The following is a 14,467-nucleotide window of genomic DNA, read 5'->3' as shown; positions in this document are numbered from 1 at the left end:
CTAATCTGACTGTTCACTCTGAGTTATCGCACTTGAAATTTAGCAGTTAAAATCACGTGAAGACCTTAGGCTCAGTTCACACTGCTGCGACATGGAATCCAACTTGTGCGAAACCAAGTTACATGACATGTCAAATGCATTGTTTCCCTATGAGAGCCATCTTAAAGCGGAGGTACAAAATATTAAAAGCAAGCAGCTACAAATACTGCAGCTCCTGACTTTTAATAAATGGACACTTACCTGTCCAGGGTGCCCGCAATGTCGGCACCCGAGGCCGACCCGTTCCTCGGATGCTGCCATCGCCATTCTCGGTGGGGGAATCAGGAAGTGAAGCATTGCGGCTTCACTTCCCGGTTCCGTACAGCGCATGCGCGAGTCGCGCTGCATGTCCTCACTGGTCCCAGCTGTCTTCTGGGACCTGTGTGTTTCCGATAAAACAGCGGGGGGGGGGGGAAGTGACGTAGACCCCCGCAGATTCTGCGGGGGTCTATGCCCGGAAGTGGGTGCAAATACCTGTATTATACAGGTATCTGCAACCCCCTCCCTCCTGAAAGGTGGCAAATTTGACCCCGGAGGGGGGAGGGTTTTCAAAAAGTGGAGGTTCCATTTTTGTGTGGACCTCCGCTTTAACTGATACTACACAAGTTGCTCCGACTTTAGAAGAGCATTCTGTACTACTTTGGTCTGACTTGGTTGCATATTCAGCCCTTGTACAGGCACCTAAATAGAATCCAAGTTGGAAGGAAGTCGCAGGGCAAAGTCGTCGTACGAATTTGCCATCGCAGCAGTGTGAACCAAGCCTTAAGCATACTTTACTTAAATCAAGAACTTGAGTATACCTTGTACCTTTCCCATCATGTCATAGCTGCTCTAACTAGTGAAATGTTTAGGAGTGATAGTCAGTCATGGTCTTTGCTCAGGAGCAGGTTCTATATGACTGAGGCCTGGTTCACATTCAAGCGATTTGGCATGCGATTTAACATGTCAAATCGCATGCCAAATCAGAGGCCATTGCAGGCAATGGCAGCGTCTGAATCTTTGCAACGCAACATTTTAGGCGATGCACCGATTCCCAAAAGTAGTTTCTGTACTACATTTGCCGATTTCAGGGTGTGATTTCCATTGACTTCTGTGCAGAAACCCACACAGATGTTTAGGAAACTGCCGCTGAAGTTGGGACTGACATGCGGGAATGAAATCCTGCGAGTTCTGCTGAACTTGCAGGATTTAATTCCCGCAGTCAGTGTGAGCCTAGTGTGAAACCTGAAAGCAGTAGAAATGTTCAGAATTATTGCATCAATATTTTTGCAATGAAATTTTAAGTTCTTTTGCATCAGATCAATGTAGTATCTTTTGATCTGCACCTAATGTCAGTTCCAGCAAGTTTTATGTTTAATAATTGGCCTATTGGATGTATGCCTACAAGCATGAAGGTGGGATGAATGGGGGTTATACTATATAACAAGAGGTTGTTTGGTGCACATTCTTCTTGCACATTTTTGTTTTTATTTTCCAAAGATGTAGCAGCGTAATAAAAGCAAACACTCACTCAAAACCATTTCAGCTTTTTAAGTTCTTAAATTATAATTTGTATTAGAGATTTACATTCGAATATAAAATAATTGAAATGCCAAATGTTTGTATGATGGTTTTAGCTGAATTTTACATGTAGTGTACATCTGGAGAGGAAGGGTTTACATTCCCATAGTATGATGGATACGTAGGGCCTCATTCTTAAATCTACAGTAAGCCATTGTACTAAAGGCCTTGTATTTCATCAAATTTGAAAGACAGAACACTCATGGGGGCAGATCCACAAAAAGATTTTAAATTTCCCGCGTCGTATCTTTGTTTTGTATCAACAAAACAAGATACGACGGCATCTGGGATCGATCCGACAGGCGTACGTCTTAGTACGCCGTCGGATCTTAGATGCAATTTTTCGGTGGCCGCTAGGTGGCGTTTACGTTGAAAATGCAAATGAGCCATTTACGGCGATCCACGAACGTACGTCCGGCGCATTTTTTTACGTCGTTTTCGTTCGGCTTTTTCCGGCGTATAGTTAAAGGTGCCGTTATGAGGCGTACTCAATGTTAATTATGGCCATCGTTCCCGTGTACAATTTTGAAATTTTTACGTTGTTTGCGTAAGTCGTTCGCGAATAGAGATTTGCGTAGAATGACGTCACCGTCGGAAGCATTGGCTTTTTCCGGGTTAATTTCGAGCATGCGCACTGGGATACCCCCACGGACGGCGCATGAGCAGTTAAAAAAAAACATTGTTTACATCGGGTCACGACGTATTAACATAAAACACGCCCCCATTACATCCATTTGAATTCCGCGCCCTTACGCCGCCAGAGATACACTACGCCGCCGTAACTTACGGCGCAAATTCTTTGTGGATTCAAAATAAAAAAAATAAGTTGCAGCGGCGTAGTGTATCTTAGATACGCTGCGCCCGGCGGAAGATTACGCGCAGGTACGTGGATCTGCCCCATAGTTTTTCTGTACCCTTGCATTTTTGAATGTTTAAGTGCGTCTGTTTTTTTTTGTACATAATAATAAAAGAGTAATTAAGAACATCTGAGGTGTTGTAACATATATTGACTAAAACATTACTATAACATTGAAAAGACTAAGAAAAATAAAAAATAGAGCGTACAATTCAAATTTTTTACATATTTTGCTTGCCTTTTATCCAGTGTGCCCATTTCATAGGCAAATGCTGGTGGAAGTTCCAAATCACTCATTAATATTAAACTAGTCACAAACAACTTCCTGACATCTGTATTCTAAATAAGCAATTCCCTGGAGCCACTGCTGTGAATAAATAGATCCATTTTTGTACAGGAAAAAGTGACATGGACAAAACAGTTTGCCAAGAAACATCAAATTTCCACTGGCCGAGTGAAAAGCAAGCGGCTGTATACACTGTTGTTGTAAGACACATTAGGCCCTGTTTTCCTTAATTCCTATTAGGAGTCCTGAAGCAGCCAGTGCGCTATCGTGATTATCTTTCGACTTTCCATTCCAGGAATATCAAGTCTGCATAAAGTACGAGCCAGTACGTCAGAAACTTCACTGGCAGCTTCCTGTGTCTGAGTCATCTGAGAGAGAGGAAACAAGTAACGTTATCCTCAAATGCCTTTTAGTATTCCACAAACAAATATGCAATACATTTTTCCAAATGCTAATAAGCCACACTATGACCACAAAACAAACAACTTTCATGTTTCTAATTATTCTCTGTAATGTAAAAGCCAGCTCCCTGCAATCTGATCAGACTCTGACCTTCGCTTTGGGTCTTGCCATGTTCAAAAATCAAAGGCTTTGCAACTAAACAACAAGATAAATATAGCAAAAAGGAAAATAAATCTTCCCAAGAATGCATTTACATAAGCCATGTACATTTTGTGCATAACGAAAATTACAACATTTTAACAGAGAACATACAATAACCCCCTTCTTACTGTACTGCATTTTCTGTGAGCAAATTTTTTACTCACAGTTTAAAATAATTAAACAATCCTATATATATTTAATATTATACCAGCTGATTCAAATCGTGTACTGGTGAGAGCTAAAAAGACTGACACAATGCCTTTGTGATGATAACTTAGAACCATATAGGTAGATTCACACACATCGGCCTAAATTTAGGGCGGCCTAGCCTAGCCTTTTTAGGCTACACCGCCGTAAATTAGTTAGGCTAGTAGTGATTCACAATCTACTTACCTGCTAATCTGTAGCCTAAAACGAGCAGGTGGCGCCTAATTCAAATGACTTGGAGGGGGGCGTGTTGTATGGAAATGAGGCTTGATCTCACGTTTTTTGACGTTTTTTAACCCTGCGCATGCGCCGGGCGACTACATTTCCCAGTGCGCATTGCGGCTAAGTAGGCCGTACGGGCCTATTGATTTCGACGCGGACGTAAATGACGTAACTCCCGATTCACGGACGACTTACGCAAACGAAGTAAAAAATTCGAACCTCGCGGCGGGAACGGCGGCCATACTTTAACATTGTTATTCCACCTCATAGGTGGAATAACTTTAGGCCGCCTAAGGCCTTACGGAAACGAAGTTAATCGACTGCGGCGGGCTCGCGTTCGTTCGGGAATCGTCGTAAAAGCTCATTTACATAATTTACGCCGGCCGCAATGGAAGCGCCACCTAGCGGTCAGCCAAAACATTGCAATCTAAGATAGGACGGCGCAAGCCGTCCTATCTTAGATATGTTTAAGTGTATCTCTGTTAGAGAATACACAAACAAACGCCGGCGTAGATTCAGAGTTAGGTCGGCTTATCTACTGATAAGCTGGCCTAACTCTTTGTGAATCTACCTAATAGTCTCCAACTTTGTGTTTGCAGGAAATAAATCCCATCTCTTCTCCTAGTAAAAGCACCTCCCACAGTACACTAAAACCCCGGCTAGGGACGCAGTTAACCCTTTGATCGCCCCTGATGTTGAACTCTGTCCCAGCCAGTGTCATTATTACAGTGACTAAAAATGCACTGATCACTGTATTAGTATCACTGGTCCCTAGAAAGAGTCAAAAGTGTCAGTTATCCTTATGTTCACCGCAATATCACAATCCTGCTATAAATCGCTGATCGCCACCTTTACTAGTAAAAATAAAAAATAAATCCCATAGTTTGTAGACTAAGTTTTGCACAAACCAATTAATATACACTTATTGGGATTTTTTTTTACCAAAAATATGTAGCAGAATACATATTTGCGTAAATTGATGAAGACAATTAAAAAAAAAAAAAAAAAGCTATATTTGTGGGAAAAAAGGACATACATTTTATTTGGGTATAATGTCAGTTAACCACTTGCCGACCAGCCGCCATCATTATACTGCGGCAGGTTGGCTCTACTGCGTGAATCACACGACTGGCAGCCGCAATGTCCGCCGGCCACCCACAATCGCTTCACAGAGAGCCACAATAGGGATCTATCAATGTAAACAAACAGATTACCGTTCTGACAGGGGAGTAGAGAGAGATTGTCTGTTCCTAGTCATCAGGAACAGTGATCTCTCTCCTTCTCTAGTCAGTACACTCCCCCCACAGTTAGAAACAACTCACAGGAAACACATTTAACCCCTAGTGTTAACCCCTTCCCTGCCAGTGTCATTATACATCAGTGCATTTTAATAGCACTGATCACTGTATAAATGTCACTGGTCCCAAAAAAAAAAAGTGTCCGATCTGTCCGCCGCAGTATTAGCAAAAAAAAATTATATAAAAAAAAAATATTAAAATGCCATAAATCTATCCCTTATTTTGTAGATGCTATAACTTTTGAGCAAACTAATCAATATATGCTTATTGCGATTTTTTTAACCAAAGACATGTAGAAGAATACATATTTGGGTACAACTTCGCATGACTGCGCAATCGTCAGTTAAAGCGACGCAGTGCAGTATCGCAAAAAATGGCCTGGTCATTAAGGGGGTAAATCCTTATGGTCCCTAAGTGGTTAAAGTAACGCAGTGCTGTATCGCAAAAAATGGCCTGTTCATGAAGGGGGGTAAATCTTCTGGAGGTCAAGTGATTAATAACCTGGGTTATTTCTTTGTTGCTAAATAAACGAAAAAAGATAGAAAATTTTGAAAACAATGGGCCAGATTCACGTACAAGAGCGCCGGTGTAACGTAACTCGTTTACGATACACCGCCGCAATTTTCCAGTTTTAGTGCCCGATCCACAAAGCACTTACCTGGAAACTTGCAGCGGTGTATAGTAAATACGTCCAGCGCAAGGCGGGCCAATTCAAATGGGCGTGTGCCATTTAAATTAGGCGCGCTCCCGCCTTTCGCAATTCCCGTCGTGCTTTGCGCGCAGTGACGTCATTTTTTCGAACGGCGATGCGTGTAGCGTAATTCCGTATTCCCGGGCGGCTTACGTAAACGACGTTCATTTTTAAATTTCGACGCGGGAACGACGGCCATACTTTAGACAGCAATACGTTTGCTGACTAAAGTTAGGGCACCAAAAACGACGACTAACTTTGCGTCGGGAAACTAGACTAGCGGCGACGTAGCGAACGCGAAAATCCATCGTGGATCGCCGTAACTCCTAATTTGCATACCCGACGCTGGTTTACGATGCAAACTCCCCCCAGCGGCGGCCGCGGTACTGCATCCTAAGATCCGACAGTGTAAAACAATTACACCTGTCGGATCTTATGGATATCTATGCGTAACTGATTCTATGAATCAGTCGCATAGATAGAAACAGAGATACGACGACGTATCAGGAGATACGCCATCGTATCTCTTTTGTGAATCTGGCCCATAGTGTTTTTCTTTGTTTCTGCAAATAAAGAATTGTTCTTCATAAATTTAGGCCAAAATGTATTCTGCTACTGTCTTTGGTGAAAATAACCCAAATTAGTGTATATTATTTGGTCTGCAGGAAAGTTATCTACAAACTATGATATACAGTTCCTTGAAAAAGTATTCACACTCCTTGAAATTTTCCACAAATTGTCATGTTACAACCAAAAACATAAATGTATTTTATTGGGATTTTATGTAAATGGTCAACACAAAGTGGCACATAATTGTGAAGTGGAAGGAAAATAAAAAATGGTTTTCAATTTTTTTTTTACAAATAAAATATCTGAAAAGTGTGGCATGCATTTGTATTCAGCCCCCTTTACTCTGATACCCCTAACTAAAATCTAGTAGAACCAATTGCCTTCAGAAGTCACCTAATTAGTAAATACAGCTGTTCTGTAAAGCCCTTAGAGCCGGTTCACACTGGGGCAACTTGGGATCCGACTTCAAGTCGCCCCTGGTTGTGCGGTCGAGAAAATGAATTGAAGTGAATGGGAGCCATCTTAATATACACTACTGAAGTTGCTCTGACTTCAGAAAAGGTTCCTGTACTACTTCAATCCGACATCCCAGTGTGAACCTGTTCTAAGGCAAGCCCCTCCCTCCCACAGGGGAACTCCACGCCAAATTTTAAATAAAAAGCCGGCGTGGGTTCCCCTCCAGGAGCATACCAGGCCCTTAGGTCTGGTATGTATTTCAAGGGGAACCCCCTACGCCAAAAAAACGGCGCCCCCCCCAAATCCATACCAGACAATTATCGCAGACCAGCCGGTCAGGAAAGGGGGTGTGGACGGGCGAGCCCCCCTCCTGAACCGTACCAGGTGGCATGCCCTCAACATGAGGGGGTGATTTGGGGCAGGGGGGCACCATGTGACAAAATGTGGGAAATTTCAAGGGGTACGAATACTTTTTCGAGGCACTGTACATCTGAAAATCAATCAATCCTGATGTACTGATTATGTATCTAATTTCTTGGGGCCCAAAAATGTCACGACAGTACAAAGTTCGACCAAATGATCCATTTTTGGAAAGTAGAAAGTCCAAGGTATTTAGTAAGAGGCAGGGCGAGTTTTTTTAAGTTGTCATTTTTTTGGGGGAAAAAATAAAAATAAAATGTGCACAATTTTTAATAATCTGCATTAAATTTTCATCGTTTAACTGGTGTGGGGGTGATCAGGGACACCTACTGGTGATAATATAAAAAAAAACTATTTTTTATTACGATATTTCACATTTTTTTTTAACCACTTCCCGACGGCCGTACGACTATATACGGCCGCAGGGTGGTTCTACTTCTCTGGGGCGCCGTCATTTGACGTCCGCCCCTTTCCGCGTTCCCCGCGCGCGCTCCCGAGCGCGCAGCGGTGAACTTCTGTGCTGGCCAATCGGAGTGGCCGTTTGCTAGGCGATCTGTGCGGCCAATGAGAGATGATCTCATATGTTTACATATGAGATCATTTCTCATTGCCGCCTCTCACAGACAGCGGTGCTGTCAGGGAGAGAGGAGACCGATCTGTGTCTACATAGAGACAAAGATCGGTCACCTCCCCCAGTCACCCCCCTTCCCCCACAGTTAGAACACTATATAGGGAATACCTTTAACCCCTTCCTTACTCCCTAGTGTTAACCCCTTCCCTGCCAGTCACATTTATACAGTAATTAGTGCATATTTATAGCACTGATTGCAGTATAAATGTGAATGGTGTCAAAAGTGTCTGATGTATCCGCCATAATGTCGCAGTCGCAATAAAAATCGCAGATTGCCGCCATTACTAGTAAAAAAAAAATAATAAAAAATAATAATTCTGTCCCTTATTTTGTAGGCGCTATAACTTTTGCGATTTTTTTTTTTTTACTAAAAATAGGTAGAATACGTATCGGCCTAGACTGAGGATAAATAAAAATAAAAAATTGAGCTATTTATTATAGCAACAAGTAAAAAAAATTTTTTTTTTCAAAGTTGACGCTGTATTTTTGTTTATAGCGCAAAAACTAAAAACCGCAGAGGTGATAAAATACCACCAAAAGAAAGCTCTATTTGTGGGAAAAAAAAGGACGTAAATTTTGTTTGGGAGCCACGTCGCACGACCGCGCAATTGTCAGTTAAAGCGACGCAGTGCCGAATCGCAAAAAGTCCTCTGGGCAGGAAGGGGGTTTAAGTGCCCAGTAAGGAAGTGGTTAAACACACTGTGACCAGAGCACTGCTATAGTGACCTATTTTGGCTATTAGAAGTGATCTGTTGCTGCACAGTTGAATGATGAGTGAAGGGTAGATAACAAAACCTAAAAGATTTAGGGGTCTTCTAATAGAGAAAAAAAAATCGGGACAATCATTTGACAAGCATTCATCCAGCTGTCAAGAATACCAACTATAATTTGCCTAATACCTTTTCTAAATATGATCACCAGCAAAATTTAGTAAGCAAGGATAAGTGCTCTAAAGTCCCTGGTGCCAATTTAAAAAGTATAATAAAGATTAGTCTTTAAAGTGATACTGTACTCACATTTTTATATATAAAAAAAAAAAAAACAATATGTCTAAATATAACTAGAATATACCTTCTAAACCTCTCTCCCTTTGTTTTATCTCTTAAATGGAAGTTTTTTTTTTCTGCTATTCTCAGACTTCCTGTTCTAGGGTGGCAACATTTAGGCTGGGTTCACACTTGTGCGGTGCGAATTCCAGCTCTGTTTTCTCTGCAAAGAGAAAATACAGCTGTTCAGCGGTTCGTCTCCATTGTGGCTACGGATTACCTGACCTGGGAGAGGGTGTAGTGAGCAGGGAGAGAATTAGTGTTCAGAACGATTTGCAAATCAGATGCATTCCCATAGAAGATAATGTGCAGACAATTCGCACCGCAATGCCTAGAAAATGCACATATTTTTTGTGCAATGCGCAGTGCGAATGCCCCGCAGATATGTGAACCAGCCTCATTAAAATGAATGTATTTTAAAATGTTAGGTGTGAACTGAGCCATATTCTTCATGCCCCCTCATGTATGTGAATGTAGCCACCACTTCCTGTTTGAGCCGGAAATGGACTACACATCTACTTGCAGACACAATAAGCTCTATGGGAATTGTAGTACACAAAGAGCAGATCATGTGAGAAAAAATATGGCACTGCTCGCTCTACACTAGTAGCAGTGAGGCGCATCAGTGGAGTATAAGGTGTGTGCACAAGACAAAAAAGAAAACTGAAAACAATGGTAAGAGACTTAATAAACAAAAAAAAACAATAAACAAACAAAAAAAAACCCAGACATACTTGATATTTTCAACTCTTTTAACCCTTTCGCTTCCAGGCCCTGTGCTCCATTTTTTACACGCCAGACCATTTTTGCAATTTTTCCTTTTATTTTTCACTTATAGCTTTCAGAGTTTGTAAAAGCCCCCACAAAACCATATGTTTTCTAAAAGCACATGACCAGTAGAATAAAAAGAAGGTGCTACTGATTTTTAAGGGCCATGATATTTGTGAAATTGTTCATCCAATCAATATTTTTGCTAAAAATCCACTAAAATCATTATTAGCAGATAAAAACACAGCAAATTTGACAAAATTCCTACTAAATATAATAAATAATTAATAAATAACAAATATTTGTAACTTTTAAATTGCGCCATTTTTGGAAATGGTGAAAATCGAACAAACGCAAAAGTGTAAATATCCAGATTTCTCAAAAAAATCTGAAGGTTTTCCTTTTTCCCCTCAAAGCTTTCAAATATTTTCTGAAAGCATATGATCTCTAGAATAAAAAGAAGGTGCTACTGATTTTTTAGACTCTGCGGTATTTGCGCAAATGTTTATCAAAACAATATTGTCGCTCAAAATACACTAAAACCATTATTAGCTGATAAAAACACACAATTTTACAAAACTTCTGCTAATTTCCAACTAAATATAAAAGCCTAACCCTGTATGGAGTTAATAACAAATATTTGTAATTTTTATATTGCGCCTTTTTGCAAAATGGTTAAAATCGGAAGGTTTTCATTTTTCTCTTACAGCATTTAGAATTTGTGAAAGACACCCCAAACCATATATTTTCTGAAAGCACATGACCATTGGAATAAAAAGAAGGTGCTACTGATTTTTAAGGCCCTGCAATTTTTGCGCAAATGCAGTTGTGGCACATTTGTTGGCAAAAATTGGGTTAAAACAGGTGGCAGGTGCATCGCTTTCCTCACCACCTGCCAGTAGCCTCTGGAGATTAGCCTCTGGCTTCAGAGGCAAGGGCAATTTAGACGCATGTCTAAATTTACTCTTAGGGCCCTTTCACACGGGCTGCCCGATCAGGTCCACCTCTCAGTTTTTCAAGCAAACTTGATCGGACCCTCCAGTCTCCCCTATGGAGTGGCGGATGTCAGCTGTGACATGTCCGCTGACATCCGCCGCTATCCAATCCAAAATTATTGGGACTGTGTCCGTCTTTGGAGAGACATCAGGGGTCTAAACAAACCTCTAATTTCTCTTTTTTTAGACAGAGAAAGGGACTGAAGAGTTCAGTCCCTTTCTTTGTAGGCTCATCTGCAATACTTATGAATGAATAGAAGCCTCTGAATAGCGTCTCTCATTCATTCATAAACATATGACCGATCGGTACCAAACGCTCATTATGTTCACCTGGGAAAGGAAGGGGGCTAGTAAACATATGTTTACCAGCCCCTCTCTTCTCCATCCTGACACAGCACTCGCCGATCTCCCAGGAAGCAGCTGCAAGGAATGCCACTTGCAGAGCTGCATGAGGTGGGGGAAACATAATTTAGGGAAAAAAAATTAAAAGTGTAGCAGTGAAATTTCCGGCAGGGGGGGGCAGCGGAGGGAGTCAGCAATTGCAGCGGATCCACGGAGATCCATGCTGGCAGGGGGAGAGGGGCGCTGATGCTGGGGGGGATGAAAATGAGTGCTGGGGGGATGGATGTAATAGACAGAAGACAGTGTGGGGGGGACAAAGCAATCATCTGAGGTAATGCAGGAGGGGAGGAAGCAGCATGTGACAGGTAGAGAGGTGGTGGCAGGGAGGGGTGTCATTTTAGCTAAATAACTCCGATCAGCGTCTTGTTAGTCACTAATCAGAGTTATTGTTTTGTTCAGCAGAGCCACCTGCAGGCAGTTCTGTAGGTCCGTACGGCATACGGACCTGGCAGTAAATAGGTTAACGCACATATAGGTCCGACAGACGAATGTAGTGAAGCTTTTTGTAAAAAATTCAACCAATGGAGTAGAAAACCTCACCCTTGTGTTATCTCTGTCCTCTTTTGCCCTAGTAAAATTGTAAAATGTAGAAAAGCCCCTGGAGGAGATATTAATACAAATCAATCCTACAGTATAATTAATCTTGTTTTCCCTTACAGCACCTAGTTTTGGCACTATTGTACAGAATTATGTGTAAGAAACACGGTGTAAGCTGACATTGGCTTTCAAAATGACTTTGATACATATTACATCTTTAAAACTTACAAAAGAAATACACTGTTTGATGATGTTATGCCACTCAGGAGAACACAGAAGGAAAGTTACGCAGAGATGTCTGATCAGCTGCAGAGTACACGCTTGGCATTCGTCTGATTTTTTTTCCACTTGGAATATTTTTTTCAGGGATGTAACACAAACTGTTGAATTTCTGAAGAGTGATACTAAACTTCTATATGCAGATTTTGCTTCCATCTAGGAGATACAACATGAGACAATTAAGAAAACATCAGGTAATCTATTTAAATGTAGCACATCTTTGAGCAGGTAGCAGTAATATCATCATTGGGCAGTACATAGCCTGTTGTGGAAAAACTACAGGAGTAGGCTGAGACAAGACCATGCTTTCCTATAGGATGCCTTCTCTAAATAATACTGCATAGATGATGAAGACATCATCAACTTTGTCTTAATTTTTTTATTTTTTTTAATAATTGTCAGAAAAATCTCTCATCTGACACTGCACAAAGTGATGCAGAACATCAAGCACACAGATGTCTCCAAGAAGTTTTGTAATGAGGGATTAGTGACAGCTGAAATCCATGTTAGGAAGTCAGCAGACCATTCACTTTCAGAAGAGGCTGGATTTAGGCACTGGGACACTCAGCTTGACACTAAAACTTTAAAAAAGCAAAAATTAAATACCCTAAATTTCTTTAGTCTCTATTATTAAGCTGTCAGGGCAATCTGCCAACAACCGAATAATTAATTGAGAAATCAGAAACGAAAAACTCCTTGAATAATGTCTTTATATATTGTCACTATTATATAACACATTTTCACGGGCATCACAAGAATAAGCCCTGTTTACCATTATTCAGCAGGATTTGTAAATGATCTGTTGTAATTAGAGGATAACAGCAGATTGCTGAAATGAAAATCCCACAATCTGATTTCAAAACTGCATGTTTTTCAGAGGAAATACCATTATTCCAGGTCTTCAAGTAGAATAACATTTACTGTACATAATATGGCAGAAGTAATGTCCCTGCTTGCCTCTTGGTAAAGTATTAGATTCAATATCTCACAAAAGTGAGTACACCCCTCACATTTTTGTAAATATTTAATTAAATCTTTCCATGTGACAACACTGAAGAGATTACATTTGCTACAATGTGAAGTATTGAGTGTACAGCTTGTATAACAGTGTAAATGTTTTGTCCCCTCAAAATAACTCATTACACAGTCATTAATGTCTAAACTGCTGGCAACAAAAGTGAGTTCACCCCTAAGTGAAAATGCCCAAATTGGGCCCAATATATATATTTGGAGGCCATATATATTTGGACACAATTTTAGTTTTTTTCAGGTATTTACAAAAACATATTCAAACTATACAGGGAGTGCAGAATTATTAGGCAAATGAGTATTTTGACCACATCATCCTCTTTATGCATGTTGTCTTACTCCAAGCTGTATAGGCTCGAAAGCCTACTACCAATTAAGCATATTAGGTGATGTGCATCTCTGTAATGAGAAGGGGTGTGGTCTAATGACATCAACACCCTATATCAGGTGTGCATAATTATTAGGCAACTTCCTTTCCTTTGGCAAAATGGGTCAAAAGAAGGACTTGACAGGCTCAGAAAAGTCAAAAATAGTGAGATATCTTGCAGAGGGATGCAGCACTCTTAAAATTGCAAAGCTTCTGAAGCGTGATCATCGAACAATCAAGCGTTTCATTCAAAATAGTCAACAGGGTCGCAAGAAGCGTGTGGAAAAACCAAGGCGCAAAATAACTGCCCATGAACTGAGAAAAGTCAAGCGTGCAGCTGCCAAGATGCCACTTGCCACCAGTTTGGCCATATTTCAGAGCTGCAACATCACTGGAGTGCCCAAAAGCACAAGGTGTGCAATACTCAGAGACATGGCCAAGGTAAGAAAGGCTGAAAGACGACCACCACTGAACAAGACACACAAGCTGAAACGTCAAGACTGGGCCTAGAAATATCTCAAGAATGATTTTTCTAAGGTTTTATGAACTGCTGAAATGAGAGTGAGTCTTGATGGGCCAGATGGATGGGCCTGTGGCTGGATTGGTAAAGGGCAGAGAGCTCCAGTCCGACTCAGACGCCAGCAAGGTGGAGGTGGAGTACTGGTTTGGGCTGGTATCATCAAAGATGAGCTTGTGGGGCCTTTTCAGGTTGAGGATGGAGTCAAGCTCAACTCCAAGTCCTACTGCCGGTTTCTGGAAGACACCTTCTTCAAGCAGTGGTACAGGAAGAAGTCTGCATCCTTCAAGAAAAACATGATTTTCATGCAGGACAATGCTCCATCACACGCGTCCAAGTACTCCACAGCGTGGCTGGCAAGAAAGGGTATAAAAGAAGAAAAACTAATGACATGGCCTCCTTGTTCACCTGATCTGAACCCCATTGAGAACCTGTGGTCCATCATCAAATGTGAGATTTACAAGGAGGGAAAACAGTACACCTCTCTGAACAGTGTCTGGGAGGCTGTGGTTGCTGCTGCACGCAATGTTGATGGTGAACAGATCAAAACACTGACAGAATCCATGGATGGCAGGCTTTTGAGTGTCCATGCAAAGAAAGGTGGCTATATTGGTCACTTATTTGTTTTTGTTTTGTTTTTGAATGTCAGAAATGTATATTTGTGAATGTTGAGATGTTATATTGGTTT

At 41.1% G+C, this 14,467-nt stretch overlaps 1 protein-coding gene across 2 annotated transcripts in view; it reads right to left on the bottom strand.

Moving 5' to 3' along the window:
• Window positions 1-2,586: 2,586 nt before the first annotated feature.
• Window positions 2,587-14,467, bottom strand: part of FANCC (FA complementation group C) — a 306,329-nt gene continuing 294,448 nt past the window's right edge. For both annotated transcript variants that reach the window (XM_040355483.1, XM_040355482.1), the window contains exons 14-15: window positions 11,816-12,022; window positions 2,587-3,109 (exon numbers count right to left, since the gene is read on the bottom strand). In XM_040355483.1, coding sequence (XP_040211417.1) covers window positions 2,978-3,109; window positions 11,816-12,022 — 339 coding nt within the window. In that variant the 3' untranslated portion in view covers window positions 2,587-2,977. The remainder of the gene's footprint in view (window positions 3,110-11,815; window positions 12,023-14,467) is intronic.

This window comes from Rana temporaria, chromosome 1, assembly GCF_905171775.1.
Source record: "Rana temporaria chromosome 1, aRanTem1.1, whole genome shotgun sequence".
NCBI lineage: Eukaryota > Metazoa > Chordata > Amphibia > Anura > Ranidae > Rana > Rana temporaria.
This window is presented reverse-complemented; position numbering and strand designations above follow the sequence as displayed.